Here is a 24,014-nt window from a genome sequence, read left to right on the forward strand (position 1 = left end):
CTCTGCTTCTGTCCTACTTGTCCTTGTTTTCATGTCTTAATTGTAATGCCATTTTAGTATATTTTCAGAAGGAAGCATAAGTATACTTGTATTTAACCCCACAGATTTGAATGTTCACTTAGTGAATGCCTTCTCATCTGGAGTAGCTCCCTGCTTTCCTCCATTTATTGAAACTTAGCTTTATGTTTGTCTCTTTCCTGGAATCTCCTCTGACATTTCCAAAGTATAAGCTATTGCCTTTCTTTGAATTCATTACTTACGAACCATGAAAATATATATTTGAAGGCCTATTACGAAGAGGAGAAAATGTATTTTTTTCTCTTTCAGGGAGAAACTATAGGGATGAGGATTGGGAGTATAGATTTCAGCACAGTATGTGAAAGAACTTTATATTAGTCTGGATGGCTCTGTGTGGGGATGTTGTAGGAAGAATTCTTACTTTGAGGTGCGCCTTGACCCAGGTAACCTCTGAGTCAGCCATTTTTCCTCAGTCTAGGTAGCCAGGTGGTATGAGGGTGGAGTTGTTCATTGCTTATGCCTTTGGTGAGTGGGGGAGGCCCAGAGCACAGTTCTCTGGACTGGTTCCCTCTGCTTCCTCTAGAGAAACACCATATTTATTTGTTTTACATGTTAAGAATTTTTCATAAAATTTAATTTTAAAAATAGACCCTGCACATTTGAAAACTGCTCTAAGTACCTTTCTATGAACTTGGCATTCCTTAATGTTAGCACTTTGCTTTTGACTGTGCCTGAGTGTTTACTCTGTTATCTTTTTTCTGGTATGTATATATCTTTTCTTAGAATGTTTTTAAGTTCTATGGTAGAAAGCTTACCTCCTTTCCTTTTCAATACTTTTACAATCTTTAACTGATAATAATCATTGAATCGTTTCTGTTGAATGTTCTGTTTTCCAAGGTGCCAACCGAATAGTGTTAGAAGACTCCAATATTTTGCAGCCAGTGGGACTGACTGTGTTTGAAAACTGGCTATATTGGATTGATAAACAGCAGCAAATGATTGAAAAAATTGACATGACAGGTCGAGAGGGTAGAACCAAAGTCCAGGCTCGAATTGCCCAGCTTAGTGACATTCATGCAGTGAAAGAACTGAATCTTCAGGAATACAGTAAGTGCTATTGGGGTATGCTTATTATAGGATTTGAGTTTATCATAAGAAATTAAGATAGAATTAAAGGTTCTTTTGTGTTTCTTACCTCTTCAAGATTTTTATGCACTTTCAGTTTTGCCTTTAAAAAAAAAACCCACTTATGTCAAACTGACCTGGGAGCTTTTTCAAATTAAATGTCTTTTCCCTGCAAAAACAGATATTGACAGGAAGGTATGGGCTTGCTCATTTTCAAATTTCCCCAGGTTGGACAGACTCTGCTTCTCATGGCAACTTTTTATTTCTTTCAGTCCCTTTCAAAATAAAGCACATATTTCTTTTGTTTCCTTATACCTACCATAGGTGGAACAAAAGCAGAATAATTATATTTATAGAATGATAAATGTAATATCATGGAATAACCTTATTCTTAAGCAATAACAAAGCAAACTAAAAATCAGTGTGTCCTTAAGTGCTTGTTTTTTACCTTTTTGGATACGTTTCAATCCTCTGCTTATAAAAGTAACCAAAATATTTGCTTTTATCCTAGTGAGACCTTTTAAAAATGGCTAATTATCTTGACTTAGTTACTTGTTAATATGTGCTATAATCAAAGATACCATCACTACTATAGCCATAATATGATAGTACCTGGAATGCTAATGTTAAATGGAGGCATATAAGAGAGAGCTTTTGAAACGCCTTAACTTCTCACTATAAAGTTTTAAATGAAATTGGAGTATGGAAGGAGAGAAGAGAAATGAGGGTAACATTGCTTGTTCAATGTTGTCACTGTGTGTGATCTTAGGAGTTAAGTTAGAAGGATTTGAGAATTGGAAAGTTGGAAGTGTTCTGTTACATTTATCTCATGCTGAGATTTTTATAGAAATAAGGTAGTAGATACATAGTACCTAAGCTATTAAATTGATATATGAGTATTTTATTGCAGAAAGTCTCAGCAGATATTCAGAATTCAGAAGTGGTATCTTTTTATATAATTCAATATTTAGTTATGTTTTAATAGTTCAAAAAAAATTTTCAAATTTCTAATGATATTCAGGAAATAAGAGTCTTGTTTATCAAAAGTGTCATGGAATGAAAATGTTGAAACTGCTGTATGGGCTATGTCTTTTTTGGGATACCTATGTTGTCATAAAGCACATCTGTTGATATAGATAGAGCGCCTGCTCTCTCAATCTCATCAGCACACTCTGAAGCAGAACTGATGCATTATTATAGAGGAGAGGCAGATAATGAATAGGTGGCTACATTAGATGTTGGTGATGACAAATGGCAATTTGCTTTTTAATACAAGCTAATAGAAAATTCAAATCAAATGTATTTGATTTCATTAAGTATAATTTGTCAGACAAGCTTTACAAGTAATTTAAACCAAGTATGTGGAAATTAGGCGTTTGTAACATTGCAGGTTATCTTTTGCAGTTAACCAAGCAAATAATTTTGGTTGTCTCTGAATGATGAGTTTCATATCACCTTAGGATTTTTCTTCGAAAACTTTAAAATTTTTCAGTGAATTTCTCATTAAAATGTACTTTTTTGAGTAAAGTCATCTTTCAGAAAAGAGAACTTGAGTTAAAATCTTGAGTTTAGGAAAGTTTTAATATTCTAAATAGAATAATATCCAAGTCCCATCATCCTCCCTAACAGTTTTTTTAGTTACAGCAATCAGCTTTTCTTATTCACAAAAATTAACATGAGTTGTACTATTAGCTTGCTTAAGATACTTGTTATTTGTTGATATTTAGTAGATATATAAATATGTGGTTAGGCACAAGTATACTGTGTTTTGAAGTTGTCCTCATTTTCTTATAGATTGTATAGGGATGAAGTGAGGAATTGTATGAAAATCAAGTCTAAGGTGACCTCATACTTAATTTCTTTGATAATTCATATGCAGTTGATTTTGACTGGGTTTTTCTTATCTTTTGCAGGACAACATCCTTGTGCTCAGGATAATGGTGGCTGTTCACATATTTGCCTTGTAAAAGGAGATGGTACTACAAGGTGCTCTTGCCCTATGCACTTGGTTCTGCTTCAAGATGAGCTATCATGTGGAGGTAAAGATTTCATTTTATTGTGTGGGTATAAGTGCCAGTTAACTTGGTCTGTCAGTTAATCTAGCATTCTGAGATTTGGCAGTGAAATTGCTTTCTCCTAACTTTATTGGTCACTTCTATTCCATTCATCTGTACTCTTTGAGGCATTTGAACTAAGAGTAAATCCATCTTGACAGAAGAGCCCTTTTTGGCTCTCAGAAGAAAGTGGTATTATGGGGGAAACTCATCTTGTGAGTGTGTTCCCTAATAAAAAAGTTGCTTTTTCCATCCCTAGAGGGTAACAAGAAGAAATCATTTTACTTCCTATAATGTCCAGGCACTGGATTCTGGATTCTGCCAATTTATGTACCCAGTGAAAAGAATATTGTTTTGTTCCGAACCATCAGCATTTTCCTGGTTTTTTCTTTTTTTATTTACATAGCCAAAAAAATATATATATATATTGTTCAGATACCACTGGATAGTAAAAATGTTGTAGTGAAATTGGTTCATTTACCTGTGGGGCTAAAACATATTGGTATATTCATTTGCTAAAGCATAGTATGGTACCATTAAACACCAAAATATTCATTCCCTTAATTCAGATATCTTCTTCTTGGGAATAATTCTAATTTAATTCAATTGAAGGATAAAGACTGTCCTTTACAGTAGCAGACATTTAAAAACAACATGATTTTTTTTAAAAAAGATTTGTTTATTTATTTATACAAGCACTGGGTACAGTCAGAAGCGTGGGAGGGTGAGAGAATCCACCAGAGCCGGAGCGGGAAGCAGAACAGGCAGACTGACGAAGTACACTGCTGAGGGGAGCAGCGGGCACAGCAGGAGAGGTCTGCGCATCATGTGGGACCCTTGCCGGTGGCCGGGGATCGAACTGGCGCTGCAGAGGCTGTGGGCAGCTTCACAACCCAGCGCTCAACCGCTGCGCCACCGGGGAGGCCCAAAAAAACAACATGATTTTAATTAACAGGAAAATTTAAGTAAAATAACTGAATTTATGCAGCTATTAAACGTATGATCATATCAGATGTGAAAGTGTAGTCAAAGTTTGTCTCAAGTTTGTGTCAAAAAAGTATTAAAATAGTGTGATGGCAATTACATTACTTACTTATTTCCATGCACAAAGATGACATATACCCTTAGAATATAAAAATTGATTAATATTGTGTTATGTGATATTTTATTCTAACTTCTAAGGTTTGTTTTTTTTTTTTTTTTTTTTTTAATAACACTAAGTAACAGATGTGAGGCACTCTGCTTGGGCTATAAGACATTTGAAGATTTTTACTATGAAATGTACAATTTAGTTGGATAGATCAGGTGTGCATCCCATGAAAAAGCAATGTGAATGTACTTAATGCCACTGAACTATACAGTCACTTTAAAATGGTTCACATGGAAAATTTCATGTTAGGTATCTTTTACCACAATTTAAAAAATTGCAAGGGCTTCCCCAGTGGCGCAGGGTTTAAAGACACAGTGCTATCAAGCTATTGCCAGCCTCTAAAGCACCATCCAGCTGGCCAGGGAGCTAACCCACATGACCAGCAGACCTCTCCTGCCTCACCTCCTGCTCCCCTCAGCAGTGTATATCAGTAGATCGGCCTGTTCTGCTCCCTACTCTGTCTCTGGTGAATCCCCTCACCCCCACACCTCTGGCTTACACCCCAGTTCTTGTATGCATAAATAAATAAACCTTAAAAAAAATTTACAAGTTTTACATGTCAAGGTGTCAGATTGTTACTCTAATAAGCAAATCCTAGAATAATTTAATGATAATGTAGAAAATACTGAATCAAAGATACTACCTTCCATTTAGAAAGTGTCTTAAGAGACTTGATTTTTTTTTTTCACATTTAGCGATTTTTAGTGCACTTTAACAAACTTAAACAGTTCCCGTCACCAACACCCAAATGAAGACATACAATTGTTAAAAAAAAAGGGCCCTTGTATCTGCTAGCAGCCAATTCTCCTAGAAATAACTACTATTTTGGTTTTATCCCTGTGGTTTAGTGTTGCCTGTTCTTGAACTTTATTTAACTGTAATCATGACATATGTACTCTTTTTTTACTATTTTTGTGATTCAGCTGTGTAGTGGAGTGCATTAGTAGTTTTTATTACTGAGTAGTATTTCATTTTGTAAATATGCCACATTTTATTCTTGAGGGAAATTTTAGTTTGAAATTTTTGTGATTAAGAATAAAAAGTGCAGTGTATGTTTGTGTGTATGATTTATTTGTTATTTAATACTGACTTTACAGTGGAGCTAATGAAATGCAGAATCTAAATTCCTTTACCTGACCTTCAAGACATGTTTTCACTTGAGCCTGTTTTCCTGTCTATCTTAGTTTCTCAACTTGCTCGCTTTAGTTTTGTTGGCTGTTTCTAGTTTGGTGATTACCATAGCATGTTTTTTGTTTTTGTCTCCCTGGCTTTACGTGTGGTGTTTCAGGGATGTAGCTCTCTTTTTGCATGATCATGTTAATTTGACTAACATTCCGGGGTGCAGGCTGTCTCCTCATGATCTTTACTAGCTATTTTTGGTCTCTCCTTTCTCTGAATTGTAGCACTTTTATAACCATTTGCATCACATGCAGGTCAGAGTAAGACAAAAATCTGTTTTATATTGAGCAGTCTTTACATATCCCAACCAAATGAAAAACTCCTTAAAGCTATGGACCATATTTTATCTACTTCAGTTCTCTGAACAACCTAATATAGTAGTGAATGCATAATAGGCTCAAATTCTTTATGCAAATAATCTCAAATTTCCCATGTAAAATGTTCTCCTGTAAATCTTCAATATTTTCTGTTTTAATGTTAAAAGGGTTTCTGATCCATAATGATGTGCTAAAGTTGTATTCTGTACAAGTTTTTAAAATAACTCGTTTAGGGCCTCCCTGTTGGTGCAGGGGTTAAAGTCTCAGCACTAGCAAGCTATTGCTAGCTACTGCGGCATGAGTTTGATCCCCGGTCAGAGAACTGACCCACATGGCACGGCAGACCTCCCTCAGCAGTGTATTTCAATAGATCTGCCTGTTCTGCTCCCCACCCTGTCTCTGGTGAATCCTCTCACCCCCTGCACCTCTGGCCTACCCCCCAGTTCTTGTAAACATAAATAAAAACTTTAAAAAAAAAAAATTCATTAGGCATGTGATACAGTAGTAAAGCAGTGGACAGTGGTTAGTAAAGCAGTGGTTAGTCTTGCTTGGGCTTCCCCCCCCTATAATCAACTCTTGTTTATAGAAAGTTCTGTGACTTTGGGCAGTCACTGAGCCCCTCTCAAGCTCAGTTTCCTTCTTTGTAATACACAGACATTGGACTTGAATCACAGTTCTCAAATTGTTGATCTCAGCTTATTTTTACACTTTAAAAACTTACGGAGGGCAACTCTCCTGCCACCTATTACTACACAGGTGCCTCTCTTTTTCTCCTTTTCCTAATAAACCTGTCCTTTTAAAATGTAAAAAATAAAGAAATAAATAAAAATAAAAAACAAATTAAAAATTAATGAGGACCCCAAGAGCTCTTTTTTTATAGGTAGTATTTATTTGTACAGATTGTACTAAATTTAAAACCAAGAACATCAAAAGTTATTCATTAAGAAATCATAATAACAAGCCTTTACATGTTCTCAAGTGAAATCTGTTTTAAAAAATTAACTATTTTCGGGCCTCCCCGGTGGCGCAGCGGTTGAGCGCTGGGTTGCGAAGCTGCCCGCAGCCTCTGCTGTGCCGGTTCGATCCCCGGCTGCTCCCCGGCCACCGGAGGAGGGTCCCACATGGTGTGCAGTCCTCTCCTGGCGCCCGCTGCTCCCCTCAGCAGTGTACTTCGGTCCTTCTGCCTGCTCTGCTCCCCGCTCTTGCTCTGGTGAATTCTCTCACCCTCCCGCGCTTCTGACTATACCCAGTGCATGTATAAACAAAAAAACAAACAAACAGACAAATAAATAAATAAATAAATACATGCCATTAAAAAAAAAATTAACTATTTTCTAAAGCAAAATAGAGATAAGTTTATCATTGTTACAATGTTTCTTTAATCTTTTTAATATTGGTCTGAATTCTCATGTTAACTTGTATTCAGTCTATTGTAATATATTAGTCCTATATTAAAATTTGTTCATCTGTTTTGTGCTCTGAATGGATGATATTTTGCCCATGTGTGATTTTGTGAACTTGAGCTTTGTTCATTTGGAGAAATTAGAATTTTGTTCAGAAATTCTCAGATCTTTAGATTTTTGATGCATTTCATTATACAATATAAAAATCACTTTAATATCACTACCAGTCTCATCAGCAAAACAAGTACTATAGGTCTGTCAGGTTTACAGTGTAAGGTACAGGTTTTCCAAGATTATAATTTCTGAATGAAAGCTTTAGTATTACATTTTGCCATAAAGTACAATGGTATGATTTGTCATTGTTTTCTTCAAAGTAACATATTCACTGCTTATTCAAAAAAATTCCTGCTAGATACCCAGGTATAGATAATTATAGTTTATCTGTCAGGTTTTTTTTTGTTTTGTTTTAATAAAAATGGTATTTCATTCTGGATTGAGTTACAACCCAAAGTGCATTCCCTTGAGAAATCATTGTACTTAGGTGTGCAGCATGAGTTATAAACATACTTCCTATTTTATCAAACAGAATACTAAAGTGACTTATACAAAAGGTTGGTTTTTAAATATAACTTTTCAGTTGATTTTTTTTTAAACTATGGAGTTGTATGGCTGTGTAGAATGCAATGACTACTAGTACAATTTAGTACCATTGTGTTGGTCTCTAAGGTGCCAACAGTATTAACCACCATTTCTTTTGTGGCACCAGTGCAAATGCTGTGAGAATGGCACGTGACATCTACATATTATTCTAAAATAATTTTGACGTATGAATCTCCTGAAAAAAGTCTTGGGACTCCCATGGATTAATGGGTCACTTTTTGAGAACCTCAAAGCTAAAACTTAGGAATTCTAGGCTAATTTAAAATATATGGAGGTTGATGATGTAGTGCTTATCCTAAGATACATATGAAATTATAAAGGATTGCAAATATAATAATCCTACTTGAATTACAATATGAGAAAGCTTCTTCCTTACATTTTGCAAGATAGTGAATATAAATGAAGTAGTATAAAAATTGTGCCTTTTTTCTAATTAGACGAGGTAGTTTACAAATTATATCTATTATAAAGTGTTTTGTATCTGTTAATTATTAAATGTGCTTTACTTGGGTGTGTTTGTTCTTCTGCTGACTATTATGTGTTTTTGTTACTCCCTCTGCCTGTTTACCTGAAGAACCCCCAACATGTTCTCCGCAGCAGTTTACTTGTTTCACGGGGGAAATTGACTGTATCCCTGTGGCTTGGAGGTGCGATGGGTTTACTGAATGTGAAGACCACAGTGATGAGCTAAATTGTCCTGTCTGCTCAGAGTCCCAGTTCCAGTGTGCCAGCGGGCAGTGTATCGACGGTGCCCTCCGATGCAATGGAGATGCAAACTGTCAGGATAAATCAGATGAGAAGAACTGTGAAGGTATCCAAATGGTTATGTAGTTCTTTTTCTGTTAAGTTGTTTGAAATTCATAGTATTACTTTGACTCAGTGGTAGATTTAGAGTTGTTCACGTACATTGTACTTTATTATGTTTTAAGCGTAGTAGCATTTTCAAATTACTGTTTTAATTCACTTAATGTGCATAAGGCTTGCACATGTTAATAAACTTTGAAAATTGAGAAATGTGGCCAAAGCATTAGACCTCCAGTATATAAAAATAGTTCTCCTTTCCACTGAAGTTAGAACTGTTGGGTTTGTTTATTATAGTTTAGGATAGTTTTCTTATGTTCTGCTTTATTCTACTAACCTCTAACATTGCTTCAAAAAAAAAAAAAAAAAAAAAAACTACAGCCAAGCAAATCAGCAGGTTTTCTAGATAATTTTTCAATGTCTAGAAATGCATGTAAAATTTTTTAATTCCTTAATAGAATTATCTGTATAAAATGATTTGTAATGCAAAAAACAAAATGGGAAATTTCCTGTTGAATTCTTTTTTCTACTCTTTTCTATCAATGGAAATACCCAGAGAATAATTTTTAAGTTCTATCTAAAAGCACTTTTTGACCCTTGCCAGAGATTGACTTTACATGATAGTAAAAATAAGAAAACTGTTCGCATTTTTTCCCCAGTGCTTTGTTTAATTGATCAGTTCCGCTGTGCCAATGGGCAGTGCATTGGAAAACACAAGAAATGTGATCATAACGTGGATTGCAGTGATAAATCAGATGAACTGGATTGTTGTAAGTAGTAATAACCTTGGGTACTACCCTTGAGAATTTTAATAATAATTTTAATGTGTAATGTTCACTTATAGTCAATATTTCCTTATTAATAAAAAAGTATTAATATTAAGCTAATTATTTGTAGCAGGAGTTTTGTTTTATTTTTAATATTTTTTTAAAGACTGCTGCTTTTTTATACACTGAAAAATTTCCACAGAAACATTTAGTAAAACATTAGAAAAGAATAATCACTTTTTGCCACAACAAAAGTTCAGATACATGGAAATCAACTAGTGGTCTAAACTTAGTTTCTGAACATTAGTTGATATTTAGTGGTCTCCCTTATTTTTATTGATGTGTTTCCAACAGTTTGTTGGTGACTTTGGTTGCTTCCATAAAATGAAACTTGAGGATACTTGGGCCAGTTTTTAACCCTTAGGCCTGGAGACCCTAGACCGAAGAGCCTACAGTTTATCAAGGTTCATGACTACTACCAATACCCTGACATAAAATATAGCCCAAATTCAGAAACTTAATACTGAATGTAATTAAGCCAAATTTACCCTGTCAGAACTGATTTAATAGAATTTTAGTTAAAGGTCATTTAAAAACCCTTAATATACTTTCAGATGGCATTTTTACAAAATTCAAGTGGAATATCCACTAATACTTTTAGGATCCATTCATTTATTCAACAGATTGAATACCTGCTGTGTGCTGAGGACATAGTACCTGCACCAAGTTTCTCAAAGTCCTCTGTGGTTGAGTTAGTAGAAAGATAGCAGTTTCAAAGCCAGGCAGAGACGGATGTGAATCATAGTGCCACTTCTTACAAGCACTTTATTTGGTCTTGATCAACCATAGTATCTTCATCTTTAAAGTTAATAATATTTGTCCTGGTGCTTATAAAAATATTCATTGATAATATGTATAAAACATATAGCTTGGCTTATGATAGCTATTATTAATGAAGGAATGGGATAAGTGATATTAAATGTGTGATAATAGATCTTTAAACTAGTAGTAGCACAAAGGAGAGAACAATCAAATCCTAGGAAAAAAGATAAAGTTCATAAAGGACGATTTCTTAGGAAAAAAGTGTTAAATGGGGTGTTGATCAATACATAGTATTAATTTTGCACATACGCAGAGACACTGTATTCTAGGCAGAGGGAATACCCTGTTGAAAAGCAGAACGCATCAGGAACCTTTGGGAAACTACTTATAAATGGAGCTACCAAAACATAGGCTACATCTTGAAGGCTGTCACATATAGCATACATAAAAGTAAAATCATAAAGGACTTTGCTTTTCATCTGAAGAGGCTACACAGTATTCCAGACAATGGAGAATCTTTGACGAGCTTAAGATTGGCATGGCTGCATGATTATGAAAGCTGTAAAGCAGACGCATTGGAGGTGATAAGATTATTGGCAGGGAAATCGGTTAGATTGGTTGCTTTCAAACTTTTTGACCACATCAAAAGATATGTAAAGATGTGGGTGTACACATAAAGGAACAAAACTGCCATGCAACAGTGTTTACTCCCATTATGTAGTGTGTATTCTGACATTGCCTATTTTTAAATGCTGGTTGCACCCCATTAAATTGTTTTCAACATCTAATGACTTGCAGCCTATAATTTAAAAATGATTAGGAGACTATTGTAGTTCAGGTAGAAGATGAAGATTTAAATCAAAAGGAGCAGTGGTGTGGAAAGGAGGCAATAGGTTTCAGAGTTATATCAAAATATAATAAAAAGTGTTTGGTAACTACTGGCTATAGTTGATAGGTTTAGGTTCACTCACATACACCATTGAGTGACGGGTCATTAACTAGAATATAGAACAGAGTTTGAAAACTGAAGTAGTACCATTGTACATCTTGACTTCAGATGAATGTTTGGCCACTGTAGATTTTAATTTATTTCTATTTTAAATTTAATTTAAATGCCTTTAATTCGCCATAGCACCATCATTTATTTATGATTGGCTTTGCCCCTGGAATCAAGGAAAAATGACAGAATATGGTGACTGTTCACTTTGGGCGTGAAGTTGCCTGTGGGGTATCCTGTTGAAGCTGTTTAGAGAGTTGTTGGCTACATGGGTCTGCAGCTCAAGAGGAGATTTGAGCTCTTCAGTTTATTAATTCCAAAGCTGAGGCAGTGGGTGAAATCTCCCAGAGAGTAAGTAGAGGAAGAAAAAGGCAAGTGGCAGACAGAGCTGTGGGAAGCACCTGCACTTAAAGGGTTATGTGGATAGAAAATCTGAGATAAAATGGAGTTGAAGGAAGGTTTTTAATTCAGGCTTTCACCTGAGTTATAGTCATTCAGAATGGAAGGATTTTCCCTCTTAACAGAAGAGCAGTGCTCTAATTTGATGAGCTGGTTTGCTGTTTCCTGCTGTCTGTAACATTGATGTTCCCTGCTTCTAAGGCCTCAGATAGCCCAGAGGTTGGGTGAAGGTAGATGCTATGGGCAGGGTCTTTCTCTAGAGCTCTGTCCTTTCTTTTTGAGTCTTCAAGTTCTCTGGTCTCAGACTTTGTGTTCCTGGCCCTCAGCTAAACTCACCCTAAAGGCAACAGCCTATTGGGCCTGAGAACTGATGCTCATCTTTAGCTTTTCATTTCCCTTGCCAGGCCGAAATGTCACTTTGCAAATCTAAAATCAAGCTCTGGGCTGCTTTTGGCTTCCTCACAATTCCAGGTAGAACATTTGATAACTTTCTAGGCTCTTCCATCTGGCTCAAAAATTTTGCCTGCGATTCCAAAATAACCTTGTTGATTGTTACATGATATGTAGAATAAAGTCGGATAGATTTTATTTATTTATGTATTTAAATCTTTATAATGGTATTTAAATCTCTAATTCCCTTAACATCTTTTTCCCATTAATTTATAATTATACTTCCCAATGTGTTTTATTTCTGTCTTCACTTAAGGATAGTTTGCTTTAATTCCTAATGATGATGTTATCCATATAACCATGGGTCATGGTATCGACATACTTATTTTTAAAAATGGAGTTATCTTGATTAGCCTCACATTTTGATAGATGTCCCATTTTTTATTGCCTTTTTTTCAAGTCTACATTTATTTTTCTGTTATGTAACTCCACTGTATTTTCTATTTTTAGACCCAACTGAGGAGCCAGCACCACAGGCCACCAATACAGTTGGCTCAGTTATTGGAGTAATTGTCACCATTTTTGTATCTGGAACCATATACTTTATCTGCCAGAGGATGTTGTGTCCACGTATGAAGGGAGATGGGGAAACCATGACTAATGACTATGTAGTTCATGGACCAGCTTCTGTGCCCCTTGGTTATGTGCCACACCCAAGTTCTTTGTCAGGATCTCTTCCAGGTGAGTTTATCCATTGAGAATCAAGTCTTAGGTTCTGGCAAGATTGCCAAGTTTCTATTATGGAAAATGGATAACGCCTAAATTCCACTTCAAACTGAACTGCTTTGGGCCTCCCTGGTGGCCTAGGGGTTAAATCTCAGCACTGTCACCCTATCACCACTAAGGCCTGAGTTGGATCTCTGGCCAGGAAGCTGACCCACATATGACTCAGCAGACTTCTCTTTTTCGCGCCTGCTGCTCCTCTCTTTTTTGCGCCTGCTGCTCCCCTCCGAGGTGTATTTCAGTAAGTCTGCGTGTTCTGCTCCCCACTCTGTCTCTGGTGAATCCTCTCACCCTTTGCACTCTAGCCTACATTCCAGTTCTTCTACATATAAATAAATAAATCCTTTAAAAAAAAAAAAAACTACTTTGAGTTTAAAATATTAAAAGGGGCCTTCCCTGGTGGCGCAGGCGGTTGAGCACAGCGCTGTGAAGCTGTCCACAGCCTCTGCAATGCTGGTTCAGTCCTGGCCGGCTGGCGAGGGCCCCACATGGCGCAGCAGACCTCTCCTGTCTCGCCCGCTGCTCCCCTCAGCAGTATATTTCAATCAGTCTGCCTGTTCTGTTCCCCGCTCTGTCTCTGGTGAGTCCTCTCACCCTCCCGCGCATCTGGCCTGTGCCCCGGTTCTTGTATGTATGTATAAATAAATAAATAAATATTAAAAGAACAGATGTTCTCTTTTACTTTTAGCACGGAAAACTTTGGGTATGGTTTGGTGGAAATTGCCAAAGGATATAAAGCAAATAACAGGAATAGGCCCTTCTGACAGTTTCAGGATGCACTGTACTGAAGGTACATCACCGATTCTTTGGTGAAAATATCATAAGCCACAAATACTTTAGGTTCGCTAGGAGGGGGCCTCAGTAGTATTGAGCCCAATATTAGAGGTGGTCAGAAAATAGATTCAGATTTCTTTTTAGGAAACAAAGATACGGAAATAAATTGGGTGATAACTGGAAAGGAAATACTGTCTTGCGTTTTCTCCTAACTTCAGATGCTGACAGTGAGCCATTTGTGTAGGCATACCCAGGGAACCAGTTCTGTACTTGGGTAGACCATATTGCTATGGGAAGGTATGACTTTCAAATTTTTGGTGCCCTCAGTGAAAAGAAGCCTTTCTTTTGGTGAATATGCAGGAAGTGTCAGGCAAAAGCCCTCTGAAAATAAGAACTTACTCTGGGTGTAACTCTAAGCAAACAGGCATTTTTTTAAATTGTTATAATGATTCCTTTTGGCCATACCTATTTTCAGTTAATGGAATTTGGGAAGTCACTTGGAAAAAAGTAGAATTTCCTTTTTTAGCATTCATGGTTGTGACTCCAACAGTTGCATCCAGCAGATTAAGAAATAATCTTCCATACATTTTATTTAGGTCCTTAAAAAGGTTTTAGTTTCCTTTTGAGCAAATCTATTGTTTAATCTATTCTGCTTTGCAATTTCCACTCTCCATGGTCCCTTATTTTCTCAGATCCTCTGAGGGATTTAAAACCTCTCATTTTGAAGAGTTCTGCTTCCATCCTGAGAAGGGAAACATGGGAGCTATTCTTGGCCTTGTTCTCTGTCAGCTTACGTGGAAATATTCACCTCTCTGTGATACCCTTAATCCTCCCTTAAATGTTTCTTGTTATTATTGGGAAAAGGACATAACATGTTTTAAAATCATACTGTTTTGGCTATTGGTATTTGTAATCCTGATATTGAATAAAATTATTACTTCATGTATTTTTGTAGATCTTATCTTCAGTTTTTATCCTCATTTATTTTAGGAATGTCTCGGGGTAAATCAATGATCAGTTCTCTCAGTATCATGGGGGGAAGCAGTGGACCCCCTTATGACCGAGCTCATGTCACAGGAGCATCATCAAGTAGTTCTTCAAGCACCAAAGGCACTTATTTCCCTGCGGTATGCAATCTGTTTTCCTTTGTATAAGATAAATAGGATCTTACATTCTTAATGCATTTAAATGTAGTTATTCAGCGATGGTAAAAGTAAAAAGGTTTTTAGTACAGAAGTTAGGCATATCTCTTAGAGGCGATAAGGCAAAAAAGGATTTACCACCACAGTGTTAGCAGTTATAAATCTTTGAGTTTACTGTGTAATAACCAGTGTATCTGAACTCTGTTGACTTTAATATCATATTTCAGGTAAAAAGTAGAACTATTGAATAGGACCTCCCAAAAGGGACACACCTAGAGTTTCTCCTGAGTCTCTAGTTTTTCTCTAAACATTTATAATTTGAAAATATGCAGAACCTAGCTGTACTGAACTTAAACCAGTGACTTGCAGATTATAGATTTCCTTCTCACTACCATGTACTGTTTAGTCATGAAGAAATTGTGTCTTAAAGAATGGGGAGCAACAATTCTAAAATACTGTTTGAGGTTTACTCTTTGGAAGGAAGGATCGTGTAAATAGTATAGTAGAAGGAAGGCAATATAAGTAGAGATGAAGAAGGATAAGTTGAAAGAAAGTCTGATAGTCTCCTTCTGGGATAGACTATTGTTATTTTAATACTTTAATTATTTTTTCTTTTAGATTTTGAATCCTCCACCATCCCCAGCCACAGAGCGATCACATTATACTATGGAATTTGGTTATTCTTCAAATAGCCCTTCCACTCATAGGTCCTACAGGTAATTCACATCCTCCTTTAATATAAGTCAAAATATTTATGAGAAGGAAATATTCTAGTTGTGGGCTTGTGTAGCCCTGCATGAGTAGATGATGGTCCCCAGAGAGAAGAGGCATCTTGTTTTGGTAATGCTGACATTGCCCAGCCACAGGTCTGTTTCCTTGAGAACATTATACATTTTTTTTTTTTTTAAAATAGAGGCATATTTTATTTATTTATTTTATTTATTTGTTTGTTTTGTTTATACATGCACTGGGTACAGTCAGAAGCGCGGGAGGGTGAGAGAATTCACCAGAGCCAGAGCGGGGAGCAGAGCAGGCAGAAGGACCGAAGTACACTGCTGAGGGGAGCAGCGGGCGGCAGGAGAGGTCTGCGCGCCATGCGGGCGGGACCCTCCTCTGGTGGCCGGGGAGCAGCCGGGGATCGAACCGGCACCGCAGAGGCCGCGGGCAGCTTCGCAACCCAGCGCTCAACCGCTGCGCCACAGGGGAGGCCCAACGTTATACATTTTTTTAAGAAGTCCCAGATCTTGGCTTTTAGAGTAGTAAGTTAGAACCCCCTGACTTTGGCAGTATTCTAAGGAAAAGCAGCTAATTTCAAAATAGGTGAATATTCAGATTTGGTTAGATTGATAGCCTGAGAGTGGAGTATTAGCGTAATGCTGTGGTTTGGATTGTTGAGAGCATTTAGGGCACAGAATTTGAAAGAAGTTGAGAGAAACTGAATTTCAGCTGTTGCTCATACATGTTACTATGGTCTGCAATAAAAGATTTCTTGTGTAGTTACATGGAATAAATCATGATTCACTAAAATACATGAAATGTAAGACACAAAGGGGGAAACAGACCTTTGTGCTGCTTTGTGAATCTGGAGCTTATTGAGCAGGATAATTTCTAATGTGTCATCTTGACTCTTCCATCTTACTTGAAAGGCCAGCAGAAAGCTAACAGATTGACACCATGTCTAAACACTTAGTGCCCAGCGTTATTGACAATACTCAAGTGTCTGTTGATCTTCTAGATAATAAAGTGTTGCCTGGTACTCCAGGTGACTGTGATAGAACCTTATAGATGTGTAGAAATCAGTTGGAAACTGCTTAGAATATCTTATTCAGAATTCTCACCTAAGTTTGTAGGTAAGTCTATTTGAGATAGGCTTGCCATTGAACTGATTGTTTTTATTGTAAAGGTTGCTTTCCTTGCCACAAGTTTGCTCTAAAAAGCCAAAACAGATGAGCAAAACCCTGAAAATTAGAGAAACAAAAGGGATGACCTGAAATTTTCTCTTAAAAAATTATTTTAATTTGAATGAAACGCTGATTAAAATAAACACAATTACATCAAAAATAATTCTTATTTAATCATTATCCATGTCTCAAATTAAGCCCACTTTCTGTTTCTTCTGAGTCAAACTTTTTATCATTTGTTGAGATTTTTGTTAATCCTGTTCCCATTTTCCCCTGTTTTTCTTTTCCCCTCATGAAAATGGAAGTGTTGGATCTTTTAAATGTTGAGCCAAGAAATCTCACCCAGGCTCAACACCTGATGGAAGAAAGATAAGGTCTAAAATATGCTATGACATCATGTCAATATTGGCAGTAAAGGAAAAAAAAAAACGCTCGAGAAACCTGCTCGGCAGGCCATGTAACTTGTGTTCCCTTGGCAGACGTTTCTTTTGAGGCAGGCCCTAATTGGTATCCAGTGGTTTGTATCTGGGACATTACCTGTGGCACTCTGTCACTGGGTGTTTATCAGTTGTAACTTCAGTGTCACACTTTCTCTTGGCCTTCTCTTGTAGGCACTTTGCTTGTTGTAAAAGTGTATGAGTAAATCTTGATTGAGATAAATAGGACATAACTTGACCATACTTAGAATATAAGTGGTATAAGAAGTTACAGGTAGGGCCTCCCCCGTGGCGCAGCGGTTGAGCGCTGGATTGTGAAGCTGCCTGCAGCCTCTGCAGCACCGGTTCCATCCCCGGCTGCTCCCCGACCACCGGAGGAGGGTCCCACATGGTGGCGCAGACCTCTCCTGCCGCCTGCTGCTCCCCTCAGCAGTGTACTTCGGTTCTTCTGCCTGCTCTGCTCCCTGCTCTGGCTCTGGTAAATTCTCTCACCCTTCTGCGCTTCTGACTGTACCCAGTGCTTGTATAAATAAATAAATAAATCTTTAAAAAAAAAAAGTTACAGATACAAGTAGGAATGATAGATAAGCCCACACTCTTAAGTCACCTCTTACTTTCACTAGTACATTCCTCTTTCCAATGATTTTTTCCTTCAGTTAACCATGCTATAAACTTGATCAACAGGTATAGATTACTCAAAAAGGTAGATAAACAAGTGTAAAAAAAATAGGTGTCTGAGATACGAGAAATTTTGCTGGTCTTACATGGCTATTTAGAATTTATTATTTTAATGTTCATCTAAATCCCCTCTTAGGATATCATGCTTCCTCCCTCAAACCATGGCAGCTTCCTTTAGTAATCGTAACAGTTGCTGATAGTAACAGTAATGACAGATAAGCCCTTTAGGCTGCCTACCAAAATTCAGTCTGTATTATACAATATTTGTGTTTTAAAGAGAGGATGAAATTTTCAGGCATCATTGAATTATTCATGAGGTAAATTATAGTGTAGTTAAAGAACTTTGTGGGAATACTAACTTGTTTGAGAGTGTTAAATATACAAAGACCCATTCTTCTGAAACCATGGAACTGCAGAAATGAGTGAGACTTACTACATAGACTAAATGCAGAATGTGTAATGGAGATTTTTGAAAGTTGACCATGAAGTACAACTTTTGAATAGTTCTTTTATTCTGTGATAGAGTTTAACAAAGATATTTTACATATCCAGAAACTAGATTGAAGTCACTGTGCATTCCCGTCCTGTCTGATTTTAATCCCCTCTAGCCATGTTTTATTTGCAGACATAAAATAGATGCTCCCTTCCTCCAGTCTGCCATTGAAAACTTGCTAGCTTCTCAGTGAAACTTACATCCAGTACCTCTGGTATTCCAAGGGGAAAGTCACTTTCCTATGAAACTAACTCTCTCCTGATTTCCTCCCTATACCAGCTACAGGCCATACAGTTACCGGCACTTTGCTCCCCCCACCACACCCTGCAGCACAGATGTGTGTGACAGTGACTATGCTCCCAGCCGGAGAATGACCTCCGTGGCGACAGCCAAGGGCTACACGAGTGACTTGAACTATGACTCAGAGCCTGTGCCGCCACCTCCCACACCGCGAAGCCAGTACTTGTCAGCAGAAGAGAACTATGAAAGCTGCCCACCTTCTCCATACACAGAGAGGAGCTACTCGCATCACCTCTACCCACCACCACCCTCTCCCTGTACAGACTCCTCCTGAGGAGGGGCCCTCCTCCTCTGACTGCCTCCAACACAAAAATGTAAATACAAATTTGGTTGAGATCTGGAGGGGGGGAGGGAGCTATTAGAGAAGGGTGAGGCAGACCATGTACAGTTAAAAATTATAAATGGGGTAGGGAATACTGGAGATATTTGTACAGAAGAAAAGGATATTTATATATTTTCTTAAAACAGCAAATTTGCTGCTTGTGCCATAAAAATTTGTATAAAAAATAAATTTGTACTAAAAGTTTTATTTTTACAAAACTAAATACACAAAGCATGCCTTAAACCCAGTGAAGTGACTGAGTACAGAGGAAACAGGAATAATAAAGGCATCACTGACCAGGAATGTCTGGCCGTTTTTGATACCAAAAACCACACGACAACAACAAACCCAAGAAACAACAAAGTAGTACTGGGAGAAGAAAGTGTCCATCTCAGAGCAGCAAACCATAATACTTGGAAGTAGCCAAAAAGCCTTCATGTTAATTTACATTTGAGGGCAATTATGTCTAAGAAATCATGAGAAGAAAAAAAAGAAATAATGCTAAACTCAGACAAAGGGCTTTGTTTTCTCTAGGAATCCCAACAATTTTAGTGAGGAAGGCAGAGGTGTTGCTATTGTGGGAGAGATCAGCTGTCTGGTAAGAGGCTGGGGGCCGTTTCTATGTGCAAGTCTTCTGTCCCTGCTGTAGAGCCCACACCTCTGTCAAAAAAGGATTGTTTCCTTTAGGTGTTTCCATCTTGCTTCCTCCCCTGGCAGCTTTGAAGATAGGACTTAGTCAAGGTTTTTCTTTTGAGGATTGATTAGACGGAATTTCCTAAATTAAGGTTTCATTTTAATTTTCCTACTAACTCCATTACCCAGTAGGTTCAGCTCTTCAGTGTCACTGCTGTTTTGCATAATGGTCAAAGGTTAGACATATTATTGCTCCTCTTTACTTCCAAGATTGTTCTAATGCTCATTAAAATGTCTTTTTACAATACATATAGACGTTTAAGAATTATAAATTTAACTGTTGTTTTTTATGTAAATTAATCATATATCCTTGCAGTACTTTCAGCATATAATATCACAATATGAAATCATTTTTATATATTTTTCGCCTAGTAAAACTTTTAAATATGTTCTTGTTAGAGGCAATCTATTTAAAAAGAGATTTTATTGTATCATTAGGTTTTCCCTTTATTAACTATTTTTGACATTTTCATGTTCTTAGGCCAATTTTTTCTCCAAATGATGTCTACATACATACCTCTTCTAATGTGTGACATGAGTTTAATATCTTTCTGTTACCCACTGTGAATGTTAGTTTTCAGATTTCCACAGATTCTCCTTATAATGGCCTCATATATTTTTATGTGTGCTCTCTCTTTATCTCATTATGGAATAGATAATTTAAACAAATTTAACAATAGAGATTGAAGGTAAAGGCAAACTGTTAACTTCTCAGCTGTCAGAACTTGGGTGGACGGAATAATGGAAGGCTCTGTGTGAGCTGCCTGAGTGCACAGTTCCAGGGCTGCTACATCTTCAGCTCTCAGGGTGCAGTGATTCCAGCACTTCTCTGCCACCCTGTCAGAAATTCATTTCCTGCTATTTACAAGTTTCCAGCACTTCTCTGCTAAAATTGAATGTGTTTTTGAACTAATGTATTTTTACCTTAACAGATGTTGATCAGTTAATTGTTGAATGTGTATGTGTGTATTTTGTTTTTTTGTATTCTGTGTTGCTGAGGCCTTTCTGGATTTCAGGGCCCAAGAGAAAACAACAGAAGGATTTAGACTTTTGGCAGACGTGAAGTAACTAAGCAGTTGAATACCTAAACAGACTTTTCAGAGTGGAGAAAACGGGGTTTTAGATTGTGGGGACACCATCAGGTGCACTTGATTTTGCATATAAATAAATGGTAATCCATCAGTGTCTTGCATTTCAGTCAGACAAGCATTAACTCCTCCTGTTGACTGAACGAAGTGCTCTCCTCACAGTCTTAACATAAACGGACATGGAAAGTTGTGTTCTGGGACACATGGGGGCCCTTGATGCTAAATGAAGATGGATAGCTCAGCAATAACTGGGTATCGGCTAGAATTTGAGAATTCTCTATGTTTACATTTTTTGATGTGCATCTTTCTCTGGTGGGCTTTATCTGATGTGCACTATAATGAACTCAGAAGATTATCGTCTGTGATATCTCAGTCCAAGTGCTTATACTGCAATGGCAGTGGCCTCTTCTTGCAAGATACTAATTTGTGTGCCAATTTGTTTGAAATTATTTGAAGGCAGTTCAGCTTAAACTCAATCCTCTTTCGGGGGTAGTTGAGATGGATTCTTATTTGGGGAGTACCTTTAAATGACAGAATTGTCAAAATTTAGGAGGGAGTTATTGACCCTTAGGTTACATGGACAGTTAAGCTTCAGTAAACTATCTTGATAATTAAACAAAGAACTTTATTTGGAGAAACTGAAAATTAAAAACTTAAATATTTGAGAACTTAAAATGGGGGGAATGAAAGTTTAAATTTGGTGTATTGCTCCATTAATTATCCGAGAGAGAAAAATGAGTAAAATGTCATTACGTTCCTTAAATACAAAAGTATTTCATTTGAACCTTTGTCTTAAAGCATGCTCACTTAAAATGATCTGAGAAATGAAGTTCACGATGGCAAACTTTTCTGTGCACTACAGCAAGCTATTATTCTCTGTTGAAATAATCTTTTATAACTGAGCTTTTACAACTTTGGAGTTGGCTCCTGCAGAGCCCTGGTCTTCTGAACAGTGGCCCAAGGGATTTTGCTGCTTAAATTAGATAATGGTGTATGCACATTTTCTCAATATTAACTTCTTCTTTCATGAAATTTTATTGTGCCTTTGATGTTTGTTTGCCCTCTGTAGTAGTCTGTCACATCTGTAACAGAAAATTACAGTTAATTTAAATGGGAAAATACTTCGTGATATATCACCAAGAAATATCTGACCCTGTGATAATTTGAGAAAAACTGTCTTCAAGGAATGATAAGTACTTACAAATGAAAACTATAGTGTATTTTCATCTAGTATAGACTAGTAATTTAGGAGGCCTTGAGCAGTTCAGTTTTATGAGTATTCATCTTTAAAAATATTCTGAAGTCATTAATTTGTCTAAGACCAACTCAATATTAAGATTAAAAAGAGAGCCACCGTCTGTATCAGGTAGTGATTAATTTGGGGGGTTGGGGGTAATCCCTGTTTTACTGCAAAGCCCCATCAGTGAAGAATTTGAATAGAGTTAGCGTCTGTGGCTTACCTCAGCTATTACTGGATGGTATTGCTTCTGTTACCTGAGATGACTGCTGGAGCCAGAGGGGCTTGTCTTAAGCAAGTCGGCTGCTCTGGAACAGAGGTGCTGCTCTTTCAGTGTCTCATCCTGTGCCTAGATTGGATTCTTAGAAATGTCTTTTTAAAAGTTGTCTCATTTTTAACAAGGGAAGCCTTGCCACTTCATTGATTGGCCTGCCACAAGAGCTACGTATGTTTGTATTACATACCTAACAGGGCTCAGAAACAAAAATCTTGGACTTTTCACACTCCAAATGTGTTGTGATTTGAATAAATGCTGTGCTTCCGAGTGTGGAGAGGCACATACAGTATGGAGTGTGGACATGAGTATTGATTGTATCAGCTGATCAAGAAATGTTTGGGCATCACAAATGAGCCCACACTGGGTGATGACGTGGAATGCATCAGAAAGACGTGGAATGCATCAGAAAGACGTTTCTAACCAAAAAGTTTAAAACGTTCTCAGAATTCTTAAGCTCAAGAAATTTCATTTGTTATTTCTTTCCTTATCTCAATCCTAAAATGAGCCAAGAGAATTAACAGATAAATTTAGAAAGTACTGGCAGTGCATGTGTGTTTTCTGATTTCTGGGGTGGCATCATTTCATAATCTCAAAATTAACTTTTGGAATTCTCGAAGTTTTAAAGGATTTAGATGTAAAATTTTACATTTATAATCTGAAACAATTTTAAATAATGAGCATTGTGAATCCATGTCCTCAGGATATTCATTAGACTTTGTCTTTATCTAGAGGGGAGGGAGCAGGGGGCTAGTTTAATTTAGAATGAAATACTACCTTCACCTCCCTTCAGTTGTTAAACTTGACACACTATTTCTCTGTCTTAAGGCATTCTTAAACTATTCCTAAGTTTATTTTGAAAATAATCCTCATGGCTTTACAAATAGAATTGTAAACTAAGTGATTTCTTGTATTCAGAAGTGGAGTCTAAACCCAGCAAAAACTAGCTTTTAGATTTCCCACCATTATTTAGTGTGTTCCCCAAAATTAACGCCAAAGAATTAGACTGTGTGCTTTTGCTTAACTGTCCATTTTTGTTGTCCCATGAACAAACAGGAATATATATATATTATATATATGCCAAAACATGAATATGAAAAGGAAACTGGAGCAAAGAAATTCAGATTACATCTAATGCTCCCTGTATGTATCTAGAGGGTTAGTAAGGAAAATTCAAAAAGAGTAAAGAGCTTGCCAAGGAGCTTAAGCTGAACTGACCTTATTTGCAAGTGAAGGATCTGGTGCTGCTTTCAGATGTTTCTTCTTTGTGTTTTAAAATTTTTCTTAAGCTTTAAACTTTGTCATTGTCTTAAAGTCAGCTGGTGTTTCTTGTTCTTGGACTTTGGTACGACGGTGCTTTGCAAGGATGTATTTATATTTTAATGGCCAACATTTGGTCAGCCCTTGTCCACTATTCACTTCCCCTTTTTGTAAAATAAGTGCTTTAATTGTAAACTGTATAAAAACACCTTGTATAAACCCCCATTTTGATTATTACAATAAGCTGAGCTGTAACAAATGAAATGTTGATTTTTATAATAAAACAGTGGAAAAATAAAAGAGTGTTGTTTCTTTTCAACAAGGCACTTCTACTTTGCTACGATGGACTGTTGTTTCAGGCACAACAAAGTCCATCTTTATCGTTTGCGTTTCACTACTTTTTGGTTTGAATAAATTACCTCAAGAGAGAGGTTCTGGAGGAGCTATAGCTGCACAGATGATAGGGAAACAGTTCAGCACTGCTCCTGTTTTCAGTAAGCTTTCGGAAGAAGTCCTGACGTGTGGGCTCTGAGCATCCCCCTTCTCTGAC

The 24,014-nt window shown here is 37.0% G+C and overlaps 1 protein-coding gene across 2 annotated transcripts in view; it reads left to right on the forward strand.

Moving 5' to 3' along the window:
- Window positions 1-23,784, forward strand: part of LRP6 (LDL receptor related protein 6) — a 126,920-nt gene extending 103,136 nt beyond the window's left edge. For both annotated transcript variants that reach the window (XM_037514343.2, XM_054696444.1), the window contains exons 16-23: window positions 916-1,125; window positions 3,057-3,182; window positions 8,481-8,717; window positions 9,367-9,477; window positions 12,593-12,823; window positions 14,630-14,766; window positions 15,400-15,497; window positions 18,570-23,784. In XM_037514343.2, the coding sequence (XP_037370240.1) occupies window positions 916-1,125; window positions 3,057-3,182; window positions 8,481-8,717; window positions 9,367-9,477; window positions 12,593-12,823; window positions 14,630-14,766; window positions 15,400-15,497; window positions 18,570-18,864 (1,445 nt within the window). In that variant the 3' untranslated portion in view covers window positions 18,865-23,784. The remainder of the gene's footprint in view (window positions 1-915; window positions 1,126-3,056; window positions 3,183-8,480; window positions 8,718-9,366; window positions 9,478-12,592; window positions 12,824-14,629; window positions 14,767-15,399; window positions 15,498-18,569) is intronic.
- The last annotated feature ends 230 nt before the right edge of the window (window positions 23,785-24,014 follow it).

The sequence above is a fragment of the Talpa occidentalis genome, unplaced genomic scaffold, assembly GCF_014898055.3.
Source record: "Talpa occidentalis isolate TD23 unplaced genomic scaffold, MPIMG_talOcc4v2.1 talOcc4.16, whole genome shotgun sequence".
In the NCBI taxonomy this organism is placed as follows: Eukaryota; Metazoa; Chordata; class Mammalia; order Eulipotyphla; family Talpidae; genus Talpa; species Talpa occidentalis.